General features: G+C 43.2%; 1 protein-coding gene across 1 annotated transcript in view; it reads left to right on the top strand.

The window, feature by feature from the left end:
• The first annotated feature begins 3,003 nt into the window (after positions 1-3,003).
• Positions 3,004-23,936, top strand: part of LOC128711868 (glutamate receptor 1-like) — a 34,418-nt gene continuing 13,485 nt past the window's right edge. The window contains exons 1-3 of the mRNA XM_053806754.1: positions 3,004-3,118; positions 5,679-5,936; positions 22,104-22,357. Of these exons, the coding sequence (XP_053662729.1) occupies positions 3,019-3,118; positions 5,679-5,936; positions 22,104-22,357 (612 nt within the window). The 5' untranslated portion in view covers positions 3,004-3,018. The remainder of the gene's footprint in view (positions 3,119-5,678; positions 5,937-22,103; positions 22,358-23,936) is intronic.

Genomic DNA, 23,936 nt, shown 5'->3' with positions numbered 1-23,936 from the left:
AAAAGCGAAAGTTGACAAAGGCAACAGTAGCGACAGCACTCGCTTGCTTCTGTATTCCTTATCCACTCTGGCCGCACACGTTTCTTGCCGCTTGAAGAAATTGTAAAATTAATAGTTATTCAAATTGCAGCTTAAGCTCTTCGTTTGTTTACATTCACCCTTAATAAAAGGTTTATCACTCTAATCCCAAAGCAAATACAGACTCGCAAATGAGCGGCCTTCGTCCATTGTGCTGTTCCGAATGCGATGAACAGATCTCCAGCAACTGGTCGCTGGCATCGAAATGATAATGGTAATGGTTTAAGCATTTAGCCATTCCCTGACCCTACTTCCGCTCATTTATTGCCTTTGGGCGGATTCTTAAGTCAAAGTGCCTCTTTAAACATTTCGAAACAACAGCAATTATTGGCTCAGGCCAAAGAGCATAAGAAAATGCCAGACGACTATGTAATGGACCGTGTAGCCGGAACGAAATAGACGAGTTCTTTTAAATTTAAAATAATGTTTGGCGTTACACATAAAGTGTATAAATTTATACAAGCATTAATTCGAAAGATTCCGTTTGTTCCTGACTATCATGACTTTTGTTTTCGGACTACAACTTTTCACATTAAAGAGTCAAGCTTCATTGTTATGCGCTTCAAATTTGCAGCACATTCTTCCATTATCTCTGCCGTTCGATCGAACTACTGATCTTGTCATAGCCCTTCCTGCTGCTGGCATACATTAATTAAATTCTTATCACGAAGCGAGGCAATTCAGTAGCATTAGCGCTTAATGGTGGCTTAATTGCAAAATTATTATTCGACACCGGCACACTTAGTGAACCTGTTTAAATTTTCATAACCAACTTGGTTTTCGGGTTTTTCGAACCACTCCCGGGATAGTCGGGCGCTCCCGGGAAGCGCCAACGATATCATGGCTCCATTTGCTGTCCCGTCTAGCTGGTTTCCTTTTTCGCATTTATCTAGCCACTCCCGGTCACGTCATGGTTCGACTTTTCCCAACTACCGTGGCAAGCGACCTGCTGCCGATTGCCGAACACGGCGGTTGTTGCAAAATTCATCATTCACCGCCACATTCAACCAGCTCGGTGAATGTTTCGTTGTGCCTTCTGCGAGTGATGCTATCACCGAAGCTAAATTCTTCTTCACGGATCGGAGGCGGATAAAATTTTAATTAATTTTTGTCCGTTTTTCCTGCACCACGTCCTTTAAAGCACGAAACGTGCAAGAAGGAATTCTTTTTCATTAAGGTTTTTTTTCTTTTTGCCATTTGCAGGGACAGTATCACCAATACAGGGAATACTGATATCTCTTGGGCATGCAACCAAGAATTTTTATTTGAATTATTGCCTCTGAATTATTCCACAGAACAATTGATGAACTTTAACTGAGGCACGCATCCAGCAGCATGATCGTCTAGATGAGTGATGAATTTAAATTGAGTAGCGTCAATGCTACCAACTCAAACCCCTTTAAAACCTAAGTATCGAAAGGATATGGTGAAACTTATGAGCTTTACTATAGCAGGGAGCGTTGGAGAAGATTACACAAATGTGCTTCGCATATTTTGAAGCTAATCAATTATCTAAATAGCTAGGCCTGATCCGAATCGTGATGACTGTTTGCTTACGCCGCGTGGTTCTTACTCATCCATCAAAACAACCGATGAGGTCCATTGCATCTTCGGGTGATACGACGTAATAAGCGTGCGGGAGTCAAGCCATTTGCCGTTGTTAACCTGTTACAGGGATCACAGTCAGATCACAGGGGTCACAGGGAACTTAATAATTAACATTATGGCGAAAAATAGTCCGTTTTGATTATTCGTTGCAAAAGACAAGCTTAACTAAACCTAATTGGAATAACGAAGTTTTAAATGGTACATTTTTGAATTAATTACTAAATTAATCACGTGTTTTGGATCAATATTTATACAAGTAACCAAATCGGTCCTATAACATAAATATTGCAATGTTTTTATTGTACTAATTGAACTACCGGAAAGTGATCTATATTTTTGTATATTTTAATTGCTTTACTTTTCACTTATTGTTAAATTCAACTAGTGGTCATGTGTTAGACTTCCCGTATTGATGTAAAGAGCACTTGGACCGGCTTTGCGCTCGTACACAAACATAAATGTTCTTCACGCAAATTCACGTAAGACACGCAACAAAGGCCGCCTGTAAGACGAAAGATTGGACCCATCATTGGGTTCACCAAATAGGATGTCCTGGTTGATTTCACCCGTTTCGGTGAAGGTTATTTCCTGAATATCTCCTGCGCCCAGGGTTCGGGGGCCGGAAATTGTTTTCTGTTTGGTTGCAGAATCACTTCCAGGGTTGCCCTGCGGTAAGCTTTACAGTAGCAAGTGTGCAATTTTTTTTGTTTCGTGGCGCTTTTGTTGTAATTGTTTGGTGAAGATTTTCCACCCCAATGCTAAGCCTGTTTACCCTGCCGTGGCATTGTTTCCTGTTCGCCCAGGAACGGCAGGAAATGGCAGCAGGAAATCACAAAGGTTAGAAAGCCATTTTCCACCGAGAAAACCCAAGTACCCAAGCGCAAGCAACAGATACCGCTCATGGAAATGAGGTCGCTGATGAATGAAATCATCTACCTACCACAATTTCCCGCAAATCGCTAACGGAAGCTACACATTGCTCGCATTTCAGTCTCGCAGGGATGGTTGGGGCACCATCAAATTAACTGTCATTCCAATTACAGCATTAACAGGCAAACGGAACGAGCGTTGTTTTGTTACAGCTGACATAATCCCCCGCATCAAAGCATTGGTACTGCACACCAGTCACACCAAATGGAAGCAATTTCCTTCCTAATTTAACAGCAAATAGCTCGTGATCTGCTTTTCATCGCAGCAATTGTTTCCTGTTACCTCCCCCTAGCTACCATCACGCGTGGTTACCAATGTCTAATGATCGCTTTGTTTTCTTCCATTTCAGGTGCAATTTTTGAGCAGGGTACAGATGAGATCCAGTCTGCATTCAAGTTTGCGATGCTTAATCATAATCTCAACGTTACTGCGCGGCGGTTCGAACTACAGGCGTACGTTGACGTCATCAACACGGCAGATGCATTCAAGCTCTCCAAACTGAGTAAGTATACGCGTGGGGGCTATGATTGGATTGATACAATTTGGCAAAACAGGATTTTCAAGCTATTTGTTGAACTTTTCGTAAACAAAAACCCTGGCTCTAAACACTCCGCCGTGTAGATGTTTTGTAGACAATGACACTTATTCAATTTTCTGCTCCCAATTCATCCTACGCGCACATCGCCAAGGACGCTCGTAATTTGAACTGTTCCTTTTGACACACTCCAATTTATTTCTACTTAACAGCACATCAACGCTGGTATGCTGTTTTCTTGGAAAACGCAATTTACTTCCATTTGCCGCTGGAAAATACAACGTTACTTCTCAGGGAGTGTAAATGGAACGCCAAACGCGGAATATTTGGAGCGAATAAATAAAAACCACAAATGAGTGTAATGTTTGATTTGGATCGCAATTTCAGACGCAAATTGACAAAACATTGTGCTTGCTGCCAGTCACCAAGAGTTAACTAAGTTACGTGAAACAAATGTCAGCTCTCAACACTCGTCATTTTTCCGACTTCCGACTTCCGAGATAACGACTTCGCATTTCGTTTGTCTGTTACCGCATGCACGCAAGAGCTTTTCATATTATTCTGCTGAAGGTGTATGGCGGAAAATCAACAACACTAATTTTGTTTGGAGTGATACTCCGAACCGCAATCTAAACACGATTCGAAACGTTCATTGTTTCAGTTGCGCAGCCAAACTGGAGGCATTTCGCGCAATCTCGTACAGTCTCACTTCAGCATTCTTCCCGTAGTATGGTACCGGATTTCACATCAATGCTCTCTTCATGAATACTGCTTCAACATTCCATGTTTAGAATAGACCTCATAAATACTGATATGCGATTTCTCGCGTACCAAGAAACAGATACTCCCGCCTTGATCGCAACGTCGTCGTCAAAGCAACTAGCACCAATTCCGTTCATTTTACGGACGATTTCTTCTGTGTAACTGAACCGTTTGCTAACGGAGGAACAGTCCTATCAAAAACAACATTCAATTCCACGCTACACAACAGATGTATCAAAGGTAAAGAAAAGAGTGGTGATGAATCGAAGGTAAGGCGCTTACGGGTGCCAATGTTTCAAGTTGGTTGACAAACAAAACAATAATATATAATGAAAATGTACGATACACTCCCAAAAAAAAAAGCAAATCAAACAACAACAACAGAAAAGAATCCGTTAGAACACTTATCTTCAGCCACCCTTCCCATGTGGGCATACGCGTTGTGCAAATGTTTTGCCAAACAAGCGAGGAAATAAATTGAATTTTTTCAGTTCTGTCTGTGTCTTTGGGCGGAACCTCATCTCGTCGGCGTTTAAAATAAGAAAGAAAGGCGTAGCGCACTCACGAGCCCAGCGACATTGCATGGCAATGAAAATATTGGATACCTTACGGGTTTCTTTCCGGCACAGCTACATGATCAAAGCAAATGAAATTAAATTTAGGCGACTTGTTTTGCATTAATTGAATAACGAGCACATGAACAAAAGAGTTTCCGGCCTGCTGAGCAAAAGCAATTAAGGGTGTATAATTTATGCGGTTCACTTTGTTCCACTTTAATGATGCCACAGTAAGAAGATAACAGGACTTGCTTAATTATCAGTCTACTGGAAGTTATACATTTCTCGAATGTGAAATTGCTCTACGAAAACCATAAAAATATCTCCAAGTTGATTTGAAAGCATGCCTCTTGTTAAAAACAACACGCATTACTTTCCATGGTGTCATAAGGCTTGAACAATTTTCTTACACATTCTGATCCAAATTTCCTCATCTTGGTGACGTTCCAATAGCTTATGTGGGTTCCAAACTTCAGTTCGATTAAGTTCCTCCCATAACTTTACCTCCTTCCAATACCCCATCCTACGGCACGCTGATCCTGCTAATCAAACTGCCAAATTACGCTTCGCGACAATTCAATAAAATCGATCCAATCGACCTATGATGAAACCTCCGGAGGCATATAATATTGTTTCATCAGCGCATTATGTGCGCTGCGAAGCGAGGCTTTGACGTGGCTGCTGACATTTCCAACAGCATCCAAAACACATCCGTAACACGGTAATTCCCGGGCATAAATGGTGAGCGCGAACACGGTAATGGGATTACTTTCCTACAGCTTCAGCTCATGTAGCGTGCATCAATATTCTAAGCCTGGAAGAAAAACAGAATGCCTCGAATGCCCTTCAGTTTCGATGATCGGATGGGCACGGGAATCGTAATGATCCGGTGCGGGAGAAACACCCCATTTGGGCCTATGTTTGGATAATAATTCAATTTGTCTTACAATATTACTCAGCCTGCGCTGAAGCACCTGTGTCGCAGTTGATGAAAGTTTATTTACTTACGAGAAATTCAGCTCTGTTGCGAGAACCCATTGCGTTTCGTTTTATGTTTTCCACGTTGTTTCATTTACTCCGCCGAATGTATCGTCTGCCAACTTTTGATCATCCTTAACTGCCTCACGTGATGTGAAGTAAATTTATCAACCATCCACCGACATTGTGCCATCTCGTCTCATGCTCCTTCTGCCCGTTTCCGTTCACAGTTTGCAATCAATTTTCGCGCGGCGTGTTCGCAATGCTTGGAGCCGTCTCGCCGGATTCTTTCGACACGCTGCACTCGTACAGCAACACCTTCCAGATGCCGTTCGTGACGCCCTGGTTCCCGGAGAAGGTGCTCACCCCGTCGTCCGGCTTTCTCGACTTCGCTATCAGCATGCGGCCCGACTACTATCAGGCTATCATCGATACGGTGCGCTACTATGGTTGGGATAGGATCATCTACATGTACGACTCGCACGACGGTAAGTTAGAGTTGGTTTTGCTAGCCTTGGGTATCACCGACTGCATACTATAACTCGTCGCGTCATGGTGTCAAGACGACGTGTCAAACGGAGGTTGGTATATGCGTCATGCTATTTCTACACCAACCTCATAAAACAGCGTGCCCTGTGGCTTATGAAATACTGCGGAAGGGAATTTATTAGATTAACAATTTCACGCATACCATAATATGCTCTAGAGGTATGCAATAACGCAAAGAGAAGGTTCAGTTTGATAAACAAATATGTACAAGATACGTATAGAAAAAAAATTGTCATTTAAATACTCTGTAAATGAAACTCGTTTGTCATCTTTAGCTTCTGTCATTTATTCCATATAATGTTACTGTTAACTGTTTAACTGTTCTCTGAGTGGAATAGCAACTCCATCTAGCTAATGATTGTGTTTTTGCTAGTGCGCTAAATATGCCAGCAGTTGTGGAAAAAATACACTTTTTCCGTGATTGCGTAAAATTCTTTTGATGTATCTGTATTGTTATGAAACTTAACAAGACACGTTTAATGTCTTGTTTAAGATAAGATTTGAATAAAACTACATCAATTTGTAGGTGTGAGCAAAGAAGAAAAAACATTTGATAAACAGAAAAAATAAATAAATGCATGGAATAATACTTTAATGAAATATCCTTATGTGTTGAGTTTGAGGTTAGAATCACATGTAAATAGAATACTTAATTATAGAGCCCTCATAGTTTACGATTACTTTTTGCATCAAAGTACTTCGGTTTCTTCTAATAAGTTTCTCCCCGAAGAAATAATTAGGTATCATTACTCAAATGCCAAATTCCTGCATAAGGTGAATTCACTACGATGAAGTAGAAAAACTGATATCTAATGCTGCATACAACTAGGTATCATACGTTGCAATAAGATTAGACAAGGTGATTGCGCCACAGTATATGCGAATAATACGGTCCTTCAATATCAACCAAACTCAGCAATGAGTGTGTGCAGTACAACGATGCTTCTGTAGAAGCGATATTTTCACTAGCGCATAGACATCTAATTTCATTCCTATCATGTGCAGACTTGGTCAAAACTCCAATAGAAAGACGAAGACATGTACTTAGCTCTCAGGCTGGGCAAGTAAAATATATAAGCTTTGGCCGGCATTGAAGCTCATCCAGCTTTCCTTGCTTTTCATCTCAACTGCAACCTGCACCAGTGCAACGGTGTGAAACAATTCGCAAGCACAACTTTCATCAGCCATAAATTTCTGCAGAGTGAAGTTTTCCTGCCCTGAAACCACGATACCGGTATTGAGGCCTTAAAAATACATGCTCTCAATAAATATTCTCCAATACCGGCACAAACCGATCAAACTACCGATTGTAGCTATGGAAGCTACACTCAATAACTTTTTTCCCGACAACCAACAAACCCTTGGGCTCTTGCTGCATCTCCGACAGTGTGCCATTGGGGATGAAAGTTTATTCTTACTCGCTTCGAGCTAAACCACTGAGTAGAACGCTGGGGAAAATGAAATCCACTGAGAGAGGTGAATAATTGTTTCATCATTTCATTGCGCCAATCCGTCCCAACCCATCCAATCGAATGCCCGTAAAACTGATCGTAAATGAAGCCTCCGCTCTGGCTCGGAAGTTTTATTGCAAACAGGCAAGATACTGGAGCATGCCGTTGGGGCACTCATTTTTTCCCGATGCGCTGCCACATTCGAGCAGCTTTCGTTTTACAACCCAATTTGTAGGCTATGTTTGTTGATTTACTTGCGATGCACATCAACCGAAAAGAAACGTTAAACTTTCTATCTACTGATGCAAAAACGATTTGCTGAAAATTTCATCTCGATTGGATGCATTCTAAGAAGCACATCTACCCGGCACATCTTGTCACGATGGTAATTCTTTGTACTGTACACACAAAAATAAAGTTGCTACGCAATACTTCCAAAGTGCTTTAAACGCAGTGACTGTGCCTGAAAACCTCTCAAGCGTCCATCCAAAACAGAAGTTCTGCGTATGAAAAGAACACCGAGCGGTGTTCTGGTGACGGCAGGTTCCGAAGCGAATGCATAATTTCCTGCAACGTTGCTGCCATTCCTTTTCCTGTTCCCGACCTAGTTAAGCACCGGAACTGGTGCAACAACCGGGCAGGACATCCTACCACCACCCGCTATCCCCGTTGGCAACACTGCCCCACATTCTAGCACCCCTTTTTTGCCTGTGCGATGGGATTTAATATTCCATGATTCCGACGGCCTGGCACTCATCACGGCTTACTGCCAGCCGTAGTGCAATGCTGCGCCCTTCGCCTTGCCAGTGGTTTGGTGGGGCTGTGCTGAAACATGGAAGTGCACCAAAGTTTGCAAGTCTTCCGTCAGTCGACAAATTTCATTTCCCTAGTCGAAATGGAAAGCACACTGAAGGAGAACCCTTTGGGGGAGGCGAAGCCACCATCCCGGGAAACTGCTCCCGGAAGAGGCAGAACGCTTTTTCCGTAGTTCTGATTCTTCTGTCTTGTGTTGCTGTGTTGCCTCCTGATAAATCACAGCGATGTGCCATGGTGCGTACTGTTTAAGTAGATTGTTTTTTCCCCTTTTTTTGCAGATAAACTTTTGGCCGTTGCCGGTACAGGGAAAAAAAGCCATTTTAGCATGGAGTTAAAAGACCTTTTTTTATCTTAACGACGAGTGTCGACATACTATATATTTCTAGAGAAAACAAATGAGAATGGTTGCAATGGGAGGAATAACAATCAGGTCTTTCTCATCTCTGCTTCTATTTTGCTCTCTTGAATCTACTTTCAATCGAAATAATTGTAGAAATTTTGTGAAAGTTCAGTGTACCACCAGTGTTGAAACGAAAACCTGGTATACATCTGTACGGTAATTTTCCGAAATTGGTGTTACTGTTGAAGGGTGATACACACTACAGCAGACAGAACCCAAGTTTACAGAAAAAACGAATGAAATTTATTGCTGCCGCAACCCTTGCGTCACGCGCTGCGCTAGCAGCGCTATAAAACCAAAAGTCATCTAGAGGAACCTTCCAGCAGAAAGGGTCTAAAGCATAAACGCTCCAAGTGCAAAATATTTCTCATTTGTGTTACGTTCGCACTCATGGTCCTGTTACACTCGCAGTACCCGTGAAGGCTGCAATGTTTAAAATGCAGAGATCCGACCGGGTGCTTTCATCCGTTTTGCAACCATTTGCTGTCAGTATCCGCGTCTCTCAAGGACTTGTGCGCACTTTCCAGCAGGATTGTTAGTGGCGCGAGATGAAAAGAAAACACGAACCACGAACAAATGCAAACATTAGGCATCGGGTACCGGTCGCTCTTGCTTAGGCCCGTAGCAAGTTGGCAGTTGTGTTGTGCTTTGGTGGAAGAAAAGATGGAGCAAAAAATATGACCAGCCAGGTACGAACCCGAATGTGCTTTACGTTGCCCGGCACGATCCCGACAGCTTTTCTCAGAAGTTCCGGTGTCCTTTGTCTAGCATCATACACCGCCAAGAGCTGGACTTGTACCAGGCTCAACACACAAGACACCCCAACTTCAAATGACATTAGCAAGTTGCGTTCCGAGATCGGTCCGGGGCGCATTCATCTTCATCAAACGCTCGAATGTGAATGTATGACACCCTGCAGTAGATGAATAGTATTCGCTGAATGGTGCTTTCGGTGCCCTCACCCACAACCGTCGTACTCTAGGGCCACCTTCTTGTGTCATGCCCCACAGAAAGAGTGATGACTTTTGAAGTGACAGTCAGCATTGAACAAACGTTTTACGGTGACATTTGTGAGGAAATAACGGGCGTAAAGGAACGGTCGGTAGATGCCTTTTGGTTCGCTGCTAAATGCATGCAACGCTGGTGGAAAGACTCGTGATTAACACTTAGCAGAAACAATATAAACTTTAGCACTAGCAACACACTATGCACCGTAAATGCCGTGGCGCTAAGCGTACGACGACAACCGAACCCGCCGAACAGCATTCACACTGCATTAATTTACATCCGCAGATGGGTTGATCCTTCGCTGGAACGAGTTGGGCTGTGCACAGGGTGTCTCTCATAATTTAAATTCTAGCATTACGGGACACCAAAGTTTACATTGTACGGCTTGAATCCCATGAAAGTCTTAACGGCACACTGTTCAAAACACGGTAAGCAAATGCGTATTCACACCGTACCACCACAGCTTTGAACCAATCTTAATGTGCAGCAGCCATTATGCAGCTTTATGTGCTACAAATATCCGATTCACCTTAAAAATGAATTGTTCCTCCGGTATGTTTCATTCTCGTTAAATGCAAATTAACATATGGGATCAATAAGGCTTATGAATAACGCCAATCGCAGGAAGGGATATTGCTGGAAGCAAAGTGCCGGGATTGGAACGTTAAGACGCAAAAGCACCGCACCGTAGATAACACCAGTTGCCTCAAAAGCTTTACGTACTGCGTGCACCATTCAGCCGCATAAATCCTCATTCAGCGCCCATTCCCACGGTCCATCCAAGCACGCTGAGGGGTAACACTGATAGCAACCCACTCCAGGAAATGGCCATCATTTTCCAATATTTATTGTAGTTTTATGTTAAACGTATCAGTGCCATGATTTATGTACTCCGTTCACATTCTGTACATTCTCTCGCCAAATCCTGCCGTGAGCCATCACATCGTGTGCCTACATATTCCAACGTGATGTGCTATTTGTTTGTTGCTGGTTGTACTTTTTTTCCCCCTTCACCGTTTGCTACCCAAGTCTCGTTGTCGCGAGGCAGTTTTGCGTACTGAAACACATACGAGGATTTCAGTGGAAATGAAAAACTGCGGGCCTGGTACTGGAAGAGAAAACCGAAAATCGTAGATAATGAAAACACGTTTCCATACTTTGTGACAGATCATCAGTGGCTGATAAAGTCAAATTTCTACAAATTGTGATGGCCTAGCACCAGGTTCACCTCTACCACACATGTACGGTAGCAAGAGCTTAATGCCATAACTTTTATTGCTTCGGGTTGCGATAAGATGAGTCACCGTACCACACATCACTCATGGTGCATGTCACGCCGACTAGGAATTACGATAATGGTGGGGAGCGGGGTTCAAGAATCTCAAGAGACAGGGGAAGAATTATGTAAATTTAGTACCAGTCTAATCTCGTCCCGTTCATAACTCATGTTTCCAGGCGGGAATCTGCACACAAACCACCACAAGGGGAGCCAGGAAAAAAAGGAAACTAGTAAGATAAGATGAAAGCTTTGCATAAACAGTGCGGTTCGATGCCGCTTTATCCGTGACATTAGAAGCTGAATAAATCATCGTTAAATTGATTCATCTTCACACACGAGAAGCGAGAAAGCGTTACTGCGGTGTGCGAAAACAGTCCCGAAATTGAGGCCACGCCTATATGTTTAAAGTTTATAAACGATTTCCCTGTTTGATGTTCCAGTCTATGCAAAACCAAATTTCCGTCCAACGTTATCAACTCGGGAACTTTCCCAAGAAAAGAATTACAATTCATATCACTATCTTAAACAACAAAACCCAGCACATTCCTCGCTCTACATCTTACGTTATGCGCTTGTATCGCGAACAAAGCACGCGAAGGTTTAACATGGCAACAGTACAAAAGGGAATGAAAGAAAATGTAACAGTGACTTTGCTGGAAACATTTCCCTCTATACTTCGCCTGTTCGCCTGCGGTTTTCAATATTCATTACACATAAAGCTACAGCGTGCATGAGCGGCAAGCGTATGGTTAAGTATTTAATATCTCCTGAAAGAAGGCGTAAAGAGCCCATTGACAAATACTTTCAGCAACTAACGGCACGTAATGGAGCACGGTGATGCAGGGCACTCGGTACGCGGGTGGCATTGTGAATAAGGTAATCAGAAATATAATAATATGAAAACTTTACATCTTTGATGTTGCTTCATACACTTGGGTGGTACTCGGTGAAACATCCACCACATACTTGAGTGAAATTTGCTGCTAACCGTGTTTGGGGAAGCACAGGGCACTGCCGTTCTGCCATGACCATGAAGGTGGCCTGTTGGTATCTGATGTGGTGATTTGGGATGGGCTACTGTAAAACTTATCACAGCTGCTACGGAAGCCGCAGCGACGGACTGGGGTTTCGGTATCGGAGCGTGCGAAGGGATGATTAGACACGAGCGCCAGGACGATACGTTTCGCTTTTGCCTCAGGCAGCCTCAAAACCGCATCCGGCGAAAGGTAATATTTTCTTCCCAATCTTGCCAGTTCGCTGGATATGCACAAGACCAGCCGCAAGGTGGGCGCACAAACTTTCCCCATTACCGGTCCCATTTGGCATTCCGGCGGGCGAAGATCAAAACCATCCTAACCACCGTACCCGGGGGGTACCCCGCGCCACAAGGAGCGCAACCGCAACCGTCCTAGATAAATCACTGTGTTCCCCTTGTAGAACAAGAACCTGTGCAAGTGTTTGTGTCGTTCCGGTCCGGTCCTGTCCGGCGACATGCAACAGTCTCGCAAGATGGTGGGCATTCCTGTCGTACAAGCGGTTAAAGGCAAAAACAAAAAGGCAGCACAGAAAAGGACCAGATTACGTGTCGATGAATGCGAACGATGTCTTCGTGCTTGGTCACTGGTACCTCATACCGTTTACTGCCTGGCACGTGAAACAGCTTTTGATGTCGGTTGCCACAAAGCGAAGGATTACACAAAATTTCGACCACATTCCAGCAGCATGAATTCCACGGTCGTGTGTATGTGCGTGTGTGTGTGTGCTGAAATCTGAAGGGAGCCGCACCAACAACGAACACCTTTGCTCGTCACAGACCTGTGGAATGATGTTATAAAATCGCTGTACAAATTATGGTCCGTAATAGGGTACAATTCCACGACTTGCTGTGGAAAGACATGGGTTAGATGGATGAATCTAAAGTTGTTGGGAAGTTTTAATTGAAAATACCACAAACTAATAAAACCTTTAAAAAGTCTAACAAAGCAAGAGAGTAAAATTGAATGGTTTGATAGTGTTAGTAAAAAGGTGTAAGATTTTTTATACTTTAAAATTGATCCAAACGTACAAAGAAAATTTCAAAACCATTTCAACTTATAGCACAAATATAAAAATCCAACAATACAAATAAAATTCAGGGACCAGAAACGTTTGAAGGTCCTAAACTTTTAAGACGTCTATCCTGTATCTTTCTATCTATCGTCCCTATCGACGTCTATCCTAAAGCTACAAAAGCAAAATGCTCGCACTTCCATATGATACCATGGTAGAATGCTTCTATCCGTATCGCAAACGGATACGATGTCCCAAAGGAACCGCCGATAACTCAATCCCGTTAAACCAACCAAATCAACCAACCCATCGCAGAGCGAGTTAAAATGTGACAACAAGGCAGCCGAGGATGTCCTGTAGCACAACCCATTTTTGGCATCGCATCCTTCAGCCTGTACTCTTTTTTTTATTCATGTGCTTTCTGGTAGTCACATTCTGCCGTCCAAATCTCGGGCCACTGTTGCAAAACAATCAAAAGGCCTGAACGGTGGCCCAAGGAGCAGCAACCCCTATTTGCAGATGATACATACCGTTTGCAGCCAATTGACGGCAGCTACGATTTGCGGAATGCAGTCGCCCACGCTAAGAGATGTGTGGCACGGTGTCGGAAATGCACCCGAAAAAGCAAACCTGTCCATCAAAGTGGCAATCTGTTTGGGCCGTGGCTTCTGTCTTTTGGTGTTTGTTTGACTGCTACAATCATCAAACAAATTGCAACCATTACCTTCAAGAAAGTTGTAACCCTGTCTGATTTACATTTTGAACTGATGTCTTTTGCTGAGTTTGTAAGTTTGGATGACCCGAGGATGTGCAGTGTGTTTGGTTTAAATTTAGAATTTTTACTTCTTTTGTTCACTTTTAATAGTTAGTGGTATCAACGTGCTCTCTTCGATGTTTTCGATAAGTTTTTAGTTAAAATACATGGAATTCAAGATATCGGAGCGGACGGACGAGTGGACCTCGACCCCTCGTCCTTCTTCTCTCTTTCCTTCAGCTCCCCTTCTCCAACAAGGAAGAATAAAAGTGCCAACAGACCTGTTTTCCCCAAAGGGTGATGGTTTTCGGATGTGTATCTCGGAAGGCGATTGTCTTCGGATGGCTACGCGAAGTTGCTAAACATCGTAGTAAAACAGCAAGATGCGACTCCTTGCCTCAGGAAAGACACAAAAATGGTTATCTGAGCATTGTTATACCTACAACATTGAAAATGTTTTGACCACCAAACTCCATGGATCTTTATCTGATGGGCTATTTTATACGTGGTGCAGTTGAAAGGATTTTATTTAATATAATTATAAAGTTCCAAATCCTTTTCAACTGCGCCTCGTATAAAATAGTCCATCGGATAAAGAACCAATCCATCGGATAAAAATAAAGAATCAGTTGAAAAGAATACAAATAGAGATTTCATCAACACCAAATCTCGCTTAGTTCCAATAATTAAGTCAATTTTTGCAGCTCTTCTATGGGAAACAAAACCAACAGCTTATTCCAGGTTACGAGGCATGATTGAAGTTGTTATCGGAATGGCTATTTTGAATAAAACTTGTGTACAGTATCTTAACTCACCACTCCATTGCCTTTTTTGTCCATCCTTGAAATGTTACAAGTACAAGGGAGGTTATCTTTCACCTTGCAATCTTGTTAAATTTTCCCAATACACCATGAAGTTGTTAGTGGCAACTGCCTTCATCCCATCACAGGGTCTGCGCCAAAACGTATGCGATCCGGTATTAAGGACTCTCTCTTAATCTAGCTACAGGTGTGTAGAGCCAAAACAATCCGGACTAGGCAGACTAAGATCTTTCGAAGTTAAAGCGCAACTTTAGGAAAACATTTTTACATAACGAACAATAAATAAAGATTCCATTTAAATAAGTCAATGCTCCAACGATACAATAAATCTTGCCGCACTGTTTAAGCAAATTTTGCATTAAGAAAAGCTTATTTCATCGTTCAACAACGATTACTGAGAAATTGCTAGAAATCTGTATCCAGCGCCTAAATTCGAAGAATCAATCAGATATAATACATATATTGTTTTTCAGGGATATTTCTTTCCGGGAAATTAAGATAAACGGCCTGGCTATTCTTCACCGAACAAAAATCAAAACCTCACAGAACGTAAATCCGGGACATTTTTCACAAAAACCCGTGCTCCAAACTCCGTGCTGTGTGGTGCACAAAGTTAAAAAGAAATATAAAAATGTCTACCGAAGGTCAAACATTCACCACACAATGAACAACAAACGTTTGTGTTTTTTCTATATGTATCATTTGACCCGAAGCTACAGCAAAACATTGCTGGAAGCACTACACCACTATCGATCGATATGTTTTCTTTCGGTGCGTGTTTTGTCGTTCGTTCTGTTTTTTTTTCGCAACACAAGAAATGGTTAAAAGGGGAAAAGCTCAACAGCAAGCGGAATTCTACGGAAAGGAATTTCATTACTTGCAGCGAAACCTTTCAGGTTCAATTTCCGCTCATTGACCGTCTTTTTTCGTCTATGCTTCGTACAGCGCTCAAGCATCCGGCAGCATGGTTACGGTGCGCCGATGTCTTCCCAGCACTATCGATAGTATCGGCCAAGACGAGCTGCTCCTTCGGGGTTCCGTTTAACAAAAAGCGAGCTCTCGAATGAGCAGTCGGTGACCCAATTGGAGACGAACATTTAACAAGAGGCTGGAATATTCTTGCCTTGAAAGGATCTAATTTGGCCGTGCCGTGCTTTTCCCACCGGGCAGTGCATTAACGCTAGTGTCTGTGCACGGCACAACTGATAACTTAATTAAACGCTGCTGCTGCTAGCGGATGCTTCCCCGTACCCACCCAGCACCAGATCAAACAACATCCTGTTCGCGCGATAGACTCTAGTTCATCGTTCATCGTCCAGAATTGTGCACCAGCTAACTTTGCGCAACCATCGGACGAGTGGACACGACCGGTTTTTGCAAGCCATTTGTTTAACTTTACAGCACAAAAGATAGCTCAGCAGAGACTTACATTTGTTTCTGCGACTCGTGATATCCTTCTGGAGCTGTCAGAGTCGGGTTTTCCACCATTTGGATTACTGCAGAACCTAACGCGGTCTGTTGTTTGTTCGGGGCACAATGCGCTTCCAAGTGGGAGCACTAGCAATGGCAAATAGTGCAGTGAAAAGCATTTCTCCTTCCTCCAAACGATAGCGAAGGTCCCTATTTGATGCCTGCTGTCAGAAAATGCTACCCGTTGAAATAAGAACTTGTTTAAATTTTGTCTCTATTTGCACAAAACTGTGAATTCCCATACCGGGTGCTTTACGGCAAAACTTGAATATCTGATGCCTCCGGGAAAGGACATGTCTCCGTGAGCAGCCGCGCGCAAGGGTGACTCTTGAGTGAATTCCTGCGAGTGTGTGTCTGCAAGAGAAAACGCTCACTTCTTGCGGTACGCCGCAGAATGTACCCCACACCTGACCATACCCGGCATGTTCGGGTTGGGCCAAATGCGTGGTTCGGTAGCACGCTGTACGGGTTCCGATTTCGATGTCAGAAAAGTTGTGTTTCGTGGAGTGTATGTTGTATAACCTCAGGGCGTTGTTTAGACCACAGTGCGGATTCGATTTCCCCTAGCATAAGTTTGTTTGCACATGTCAACCATGGCACACATCACCGGGACAGTTAAAGGACCGTGCGAAATGTATATGACGAAGCATCCCCCATGCCGCCATTGCAACGAAACCCGAGAAAGGCGGACCCGAGGGCCACTAAGCGGGTTGAATGCGGTGTTGATTTTATGTTGACATTTGCTTTTTCCCACTTTTCCGATGCAGCAAAAGCTGACCCTTTTTTCCCGACCATTATGCGCGATTGGTCAACAGAGTGAAAACAGGCCACCAGCTTCATAAAATGTAAGATGAGTGGTTTTCGAGAAGGAAAAACATCCAGCAGACAACATCAAAAACACACACACACACACACACACACAAGATGCTATACGCGCTCTACCAACAAATCGTTAAAAAGCGAATCCATGGAAAAGTGATGGGAAATGGTTTCCGCTATCTTCCAACTATCTTCCACCGTGCTCCACAATGTTATTAAAAAAGTCACGAAAAGGGTACGCGACAGAAGAAGATTTCGTTCGCACATACGAGACTACGAGACCACTTAATGGGGCGCTCGGTAAAAGGGCAGAGAACTCGTGTATCCTCATAAAAATCCTATCAACACAAATCAAATTTCGACTGTTTGCTCAATTCCAGTAGCAGAGAATCAATATATTTTATAAATTATTGGAATAAGTTTTATCTTACTTCGCTTGTCGCTTGTCAATCGTTCAATTATTAAAGCTTTCCTAAAATGGACCACCTTGATGAAATTCGTCGGACAAACTTTCCACGTGTTTTTTTTCTGCGCTCTAATCTATTCCAGTCCGCCAGTGCTTACAGATCTCGCACCGCATTTTAATTGCGGTTCAAATGAAACAATAACAAGCTCCAGAGCATATGCTCGCAAAGGATCAGTATGCAAATTTGTTCAAGGGAGAGAGCTTATGTGCTTAAACCTTCACCCAGAACCGCCACGAGACGTGTTTAATCTTTATTCTAGATTTCATTAGAAGGAAGCGCACACGTTTGCTCCTGAGCACTGAACAATCTAACCTGTATTGCAAGGATTTAGACGATAATGATACACCTTTTTTTGATTTATGAGAGAAAATTGTACCTCTGCTACCCACTTGCACGGCCCCGTCTTCGTAATGTAATAGTCTTAGGGTTTAACATAAATAGCTAATGCTATCTAAACCTAGACAATATGCTCTCGGACATTCACGAGGACGGGTCTGCAATTGTGAAGGAGGATCTAGCCACTATCTCAACTTTCACAGTTCCAGGTACTCACTACCTGTCGTAGGTATAACACGTTCGTTAGTTAGACGTTTAATCAGCTGGGAGCTAAAAAAAATAACACACATTCACTTGTGCTAGGGAAAATAGTGCAGCAGTAAAAGAACGTGTGGATCACCCACCCATCTGGCTGAAGCTGTGGTTTGACCAGGAGTCACAGTGCCACAAACCACAGGCGCAGAACATAATCTCCGGTCTGTGGCAGTTGGGGCCTTCCGCCTTACTGGCCGGAATCTACCAAGACCCACCCACCATGGGGACTTTTGTCTATCTACGCATCGACATACATGCACCCAGTTTGGAACGTACATCATTTCCTTGTTTTATGCACGACAGCACATCGAGATAAACCAATGGTCCCAAACCCTCACTGGGACATGGGTGCATTATGCACGGGTGTGCAAATGCTTCCATGTGCATTGCAACACACAATACTTTGTCGTCTAAGGATACGGTGTGAACACCCGTCCGTAGCTCTGGACACTGGGAGTGGAACAACTTTTCACACCGGAAACACCATTTGCAGACCGACATACAATGGAACCGATGCTCTTACACATCCATACACACATGCCCTAGAACACTGACGGACACACTTACACCTTGACGCCTCTCTGCTTAGTGATCTGATTGTAGTCGACCCGGGTCGTTCTGTTCTTGCGGTGTTTTCTCGCCTGATGTAATTAGTATGAGAATGTCGTCCAACCGAATAAATAAGCTCTTTTCCGCATTCATCCGTTATTTTCCCGGCCATAATCCCACAACTCTTCAACCTTCCAAGCCCCCCATCCCTTTGCTGCGTACTTTATCAACGCCACACTGTTCCAAATACTAAGCCCTCGTTACTGTGTCATGGTAGGAAATTTGCGAGCAAAAACTTTAGCCTATCGTTTGATCGTGCCTGGTTTTTCTTTCCACCAGCTCTACGAAGCTCTTTCATCGTGCTTACATCGTGCCATCTACGCTGTACCATTGACACCTCATACACTACGTTCGAGTGTGAGAACCCTGTGTTTTCTCCAACGGCTAGTGTCGAGGTGTTAAACGAAGTGCCAAAGCTGAAAAAGCTGGATTAGGGGAACGCACAAACCACTACTACCGACGCTCAATGGAGGGAGAGTTTTCCGAATTCCAGAGTAATACGTTTGAGGCAATGTTCTCACTTCCCCCATCTAGTCGGCGATGTACCGAGGGATCAAACCATGCTGTGAATGGAGATTTGCTATTCCAACATATTTCAAGGAATTTGGTTGAAGGGTTCCAAAAACTGAGACAAGTGGACAAGTTTCAATTTGGGATGATCTTCGATTCGAGGTTGCTCTTAGAGCTTGATTACGAGGTGACAGTTATGAACGCGACATCATTGTGTTTGCATTTAATCCTCGAAAAACAAAAGTGAAGAAGTTCGATGAGTTCAATATTACAATTGTTATATGCTTTAACGTAATATTCTGAATTCTTTAGTGAACGATTAACTCATTTGCTAACGACGTTTGATTATTTGTGTTGCTCTAACTACAATAGCTAATAATTGTCATTCGTTTGGCTCGTAACTGCTCGTTCAATCCCTGTTCTATTCCTAACACATTTTCGATCTGTTAAATATTAAGCATACTCCTGATACGAATGAAACTGTCTTGCAGTGACATTCGCGAAATTGACGAGGCTTTATTATTAATTGCTTATTTCACTCCGTTCACAACCTTCGGGATACAAACAAGACAAAGGAGGCTTTAACGCAATTTTCTCAAGGTCGTTATCTCAGTTCGGCATGCTTGTTAGAAAAGAATTTTATAAAATTAAATATCGTCAAAATGGACTCGCTACTAGAACTCATCAATCATTACGACCTTCAAGCTACATTGCCTACGGGAACAAAGCGGAAAACTGAAACGACACGAAGCGAGAGGGATAGATAACCAAAACATCGAGGAAGTTGAAGCAAAACTTCCCGGATGGACCAGTTAATATTACTGCTCGAAGAAGACCGAACAAACACAAAAATGCCATCCTGTGCAAAATATTCCCGCTACATTTTTTCATTCCTTCCCGGAACTTTGCACGTCTAAAACGTCCTTTTGATGCTTCCCGATTCAATCAATTTCATCTTAATTACAACGGAAGAAAGGGTTCAAACGGGCCGGGGGATATTCGTTGCCAGCACCAAAGGAATTCGAAAGGTATGCCTGTGATTGATATTTTACAGGAATAGGAGCAGCAGTGTTCCTTTTTTTTGTCACGAACCGTCGCCTAATTAATCGCGAAAAACCTACATCAGGTAAAATATTGCACCTGCTGGAAACAGAGAACCCATTTTCACACTCATTTTGACTCTGGAGTTACACCAATTTTTAATTAATTATAAATACTACATCATACTGGCAGTGGAGAAATTATTTTCTGATAAAAAAAACTTATTCCCTCAAAGTCTATAAATTGTACAAACATAACCAAAAACTACCATTCAAAACATACCACTTTAACTCTATCACATAAAAATACACTTTAACTTAGAACTAAGCCTCCAGTTCTAGTGTCACATTAAAACCCACAATGCCCACAACCCAAACACCACAAACGGGACCACAAATTCATTTTTTGTTCTTCCCAATGTATGCCTTTAAAAGCACGTTGTTTTGATCCAGCCGATCCTCGAGCTCGAACTTTTCTATTCTCCTTATTCTGTTTTTCCATTTTCCGTCCCTTGCATTGTTGGTGTGTTGCTGAAGAGCTCCGATGGAAAGGTCACGCGCACCCTTTTGTGCCGTCGTGCTGAGCAACTTTTAATTCAATTTAATTTAATTTATTTCATTTTGTCATGCGCTAATATTACGTATGAATGTTGGTGTTACTTCCACTGGAACGCGCTCACATCCGGAACCAACCGCCATTGCGCTAGATAGCGTCTTTTCAAATCTTCCACGCGAAAGTAAAATTCTACCGCTCCTGAAGCTCTCATGCAGAGAAAATTCTTTATCATTCCTTCGCCTCACCTATACCTTCAACTCCCAGCGACTGTCCTTTACGCGATGACTTCTTTACAAGCGCATTAGCTTTGTGGGTGTTTCTGGTGCCTCTTGCACAAGTATTCTGTGAAGAAATGGAGTTTCCAAACGCCACTACACAAAGAGAGGACTAATGCTCAATATTTTTTCTTCTTAACTTTTACTTCCGTTTTAGTTATCAGAAGTGTAAATAACTATAATTTCAAGCGAGGGTTTTTGTACCATTTCCTCTTATGTACTTTACCCACATTCACATACGCAGTGTATGAAAATTAGACTCTTACTTCAAATTCTAGTATAGTTTCCCGCACAATGTTTCCCATCACATATTCTAGTTCCCGTACTTCAGCCGTTCAACTTAATAGGTGATAATGGCGAAAGCGAAAGAGAACCTTCATCGAGAAAAGGTGATAGTAGTTCTGCAAGGAAATACAGAACTGGAACTCTGGTTCATTCACTCCTGGTAGAAGTGGCCGCCTTACACAATTCAAGCACAACTTTACTAAGCCCTTCCGGGATTCCTTTTGTTCCCAAGAGTCACCCGTCAGAAGCTCCATTCCTCCGACGAATGCTCGAAAAAGAAGCTTACAGTGGGTCGAAACCCCGAAAGAGGAAATAACCGAGATGCAGCTAGACTCAATGCTGCCCATTTTTTCTGCATCTCGGTCTATCAGATCCTTTCGGGCTCTATCCACCTATTTGCTTTAACCGGTTTATTCTTCCACCGTCCTTCGGTAGACTTGCCGAAGGACACAGGAAGCAAAAAAAAAACATTGCCTAAGGCCTTAATTCAATACAATTTATTCTCTGTACGTATGCCAATTTTCATTTGTCACCCTGGAGCCATAAGCCCTGTGTGTCGGAGCAAAGCCCATTTGTCCCACATTCGGGACAGAACGTAACAGCACCATGATTGGGAGGACACGCATCCTAATGGGCCTCATGAAGCCACTGTGGAGAGGACACTTTTACCTTTACACTTGTCAATTAACATCACCTTATTCCGTCCCCTATTCCACCAAAGCTGCCCAGCTTGGGACTATTGTGTGGACCCAGTTGCAGGTGTTTGAGAATTCTTGAGGAGTGAGGCATCTCCCAGATTTTGCAGATACTTTCCTGCTTGTTGTGTGAAGGGTCGAACTATTATGCATGTATTTTATCTTTCTGTTCTCTATCTCTCTGTTTTTGTTATTCCTCACTTTCGCACAGGCCTATTGCGGCTGCAACAGATCTACCAGGGACTACGGCCAGGCAACGAAACCTTCCACGTCGAGACGGTCAAGCGGATAGCGAACGTAAGCGATGCGATAGAGTTCCTGCGCACCATCGAGGAGCTGAACCGGTGGTCCCGGAAGCACATCGTCCTCGACTGTAGTACCGAGCTGGCCAAGGACATCGTGGTCAGTCACGTCCGGGACATCACGCTCGGCAAGCGCACCTACCACTATCTGCTGAGTGGGTTGGTAAGTGTTTCGTTCTTGGTACCATTGCAGTTGTTCTTTTCTCTCCACAAGCAAAGTGACGCATCCAGCCAGTAAGAAACATTTACATACAAATCGAACTTTGAGCTTGCCTTCGGTTGCGTAGCTCGAATTGTCTCCCGTTTCCAATTCGCATCAGTGAGTGATTTCGTAGAGTGATAATAACATAAAGTTGTGATTAGTTTTCCTTTTCCTGCCTCTCCATTATTCTCTGCGTACTGTTGAGCGTGAAATTAATCTCACCTCGAAAGGGTTGTTGTTCGCTGGAAGTAGGCCAATAGGAAAACGACTTCCCACGGGTTCTAAATGTACAAATGCAACATCCAAGGAGGCACCCGTGATTGCTCTGTTGCTCTGGTGTGACTCTACATTTACAGAAATCCTCAGCAAACCCTCTTTTCTCGTACGTCGCTGTTCCTCTGGCGAGCAACCATGGCTCGGAAGCTTGCAATGAACCTTTTTCTAGCAGTGAGCATGGCCTGGGGCTCACACTGGGCAGTAAAACTAGTATTACTGATTTTATGCTCTTCCACTTAAGCAACCTTCCTCAACTGTATGGCTTAATCCACAACTCGCATTACTCAAGGACACCACAGGCCCCACAAATACATTCACACGCTGCTCTCGATAGCACTTTGATACGTCGCATTCTCTTACGAATGCATCCCCTGAAAGCCATCAAAATCAAATTTAATGCCCTTTTCACGCCCGATGACGTCATTGATGAGAGCTTTTCAGCAGTTTCTCCTTTAATACGCTTCTGGTTAGTTTCATTGCCAGCTCCCAGCTCGCAGATGTTGTAAACCCATCAGGAGGAAAGCGAGTAAGATATTCCCTTTAGTAGCACTATCAAACTACATGGGGGCTTGTGTTCAGATTGTACGAGACAACGTAGAAGGGGTTGTCTGATCCAACGTCCTGTTTAACATTGCATGAAATTACCTTCTATTTCGATGGAAAGCACATAAACCGGGCCGACAGCGCACCGCCACTCTGCGTTCTGGCGGCTAGAAATAGTTATTGTCATTCCAGTCTTACAAAAGCTTGTAGTGCTTACTGGCAGTCAGAAATAATTGCCGGCCGTTTCAAGGAGTACAAGTAAAATGGAAAGGTGCACCGGCGCTTCGGTGACATCCAGTAAAGCAAAGAACCGGCTTTGCATTCGCATGAACAAACGATGACGACTCCAATGGTGTTTGGTGATTGGCTCAATCAAGGCGCCACCAAAGTTGTCGCGAAGAAGGTTTTGGTAATGAGAGAGTCGACCACAACACTGTCAAGCGAGCAACTTTGGAAACTATGAAGAGAATCATGAGGACGTAAAGTTTGGCTGTGTATTTTGACAATAGCTCTTCGTTTGTCTCATCGAAGGAAAGGCAAATATCAACCCAAACTATCTAACGTTTACATTATTTTTTGAAAGACGTTGACAAGGTGTCACTAGGATTATGGTAACAATATATTTGTGTGCGAGATCGTTCAACCCACCATGCGTTGGCATTGGGCAAGTATTAATACCACGACATTTGGTAATGTTGGTCGCACCCTAATTGCCCACATA

Source organism: Anopheles marshallii, chromosome 3 (genome assembly GCF_943734725.1).
Source record: "Anopheles marshallii chromosome 3, idAnoMarsDA_429_01, whole genome shotgun sequence".
In the NCBI taxonomy this organism is placed as follows: Eukaryota; Metazoa; Arthropoda; class Insecta; order Diptera; family Culicidae; genus Anopheles; species Anopheles marshallii.
Note: the sequence above shows the minus strand (reverse complement) of the source record. Positions and strands in the feature narration are given on the sequence as shown.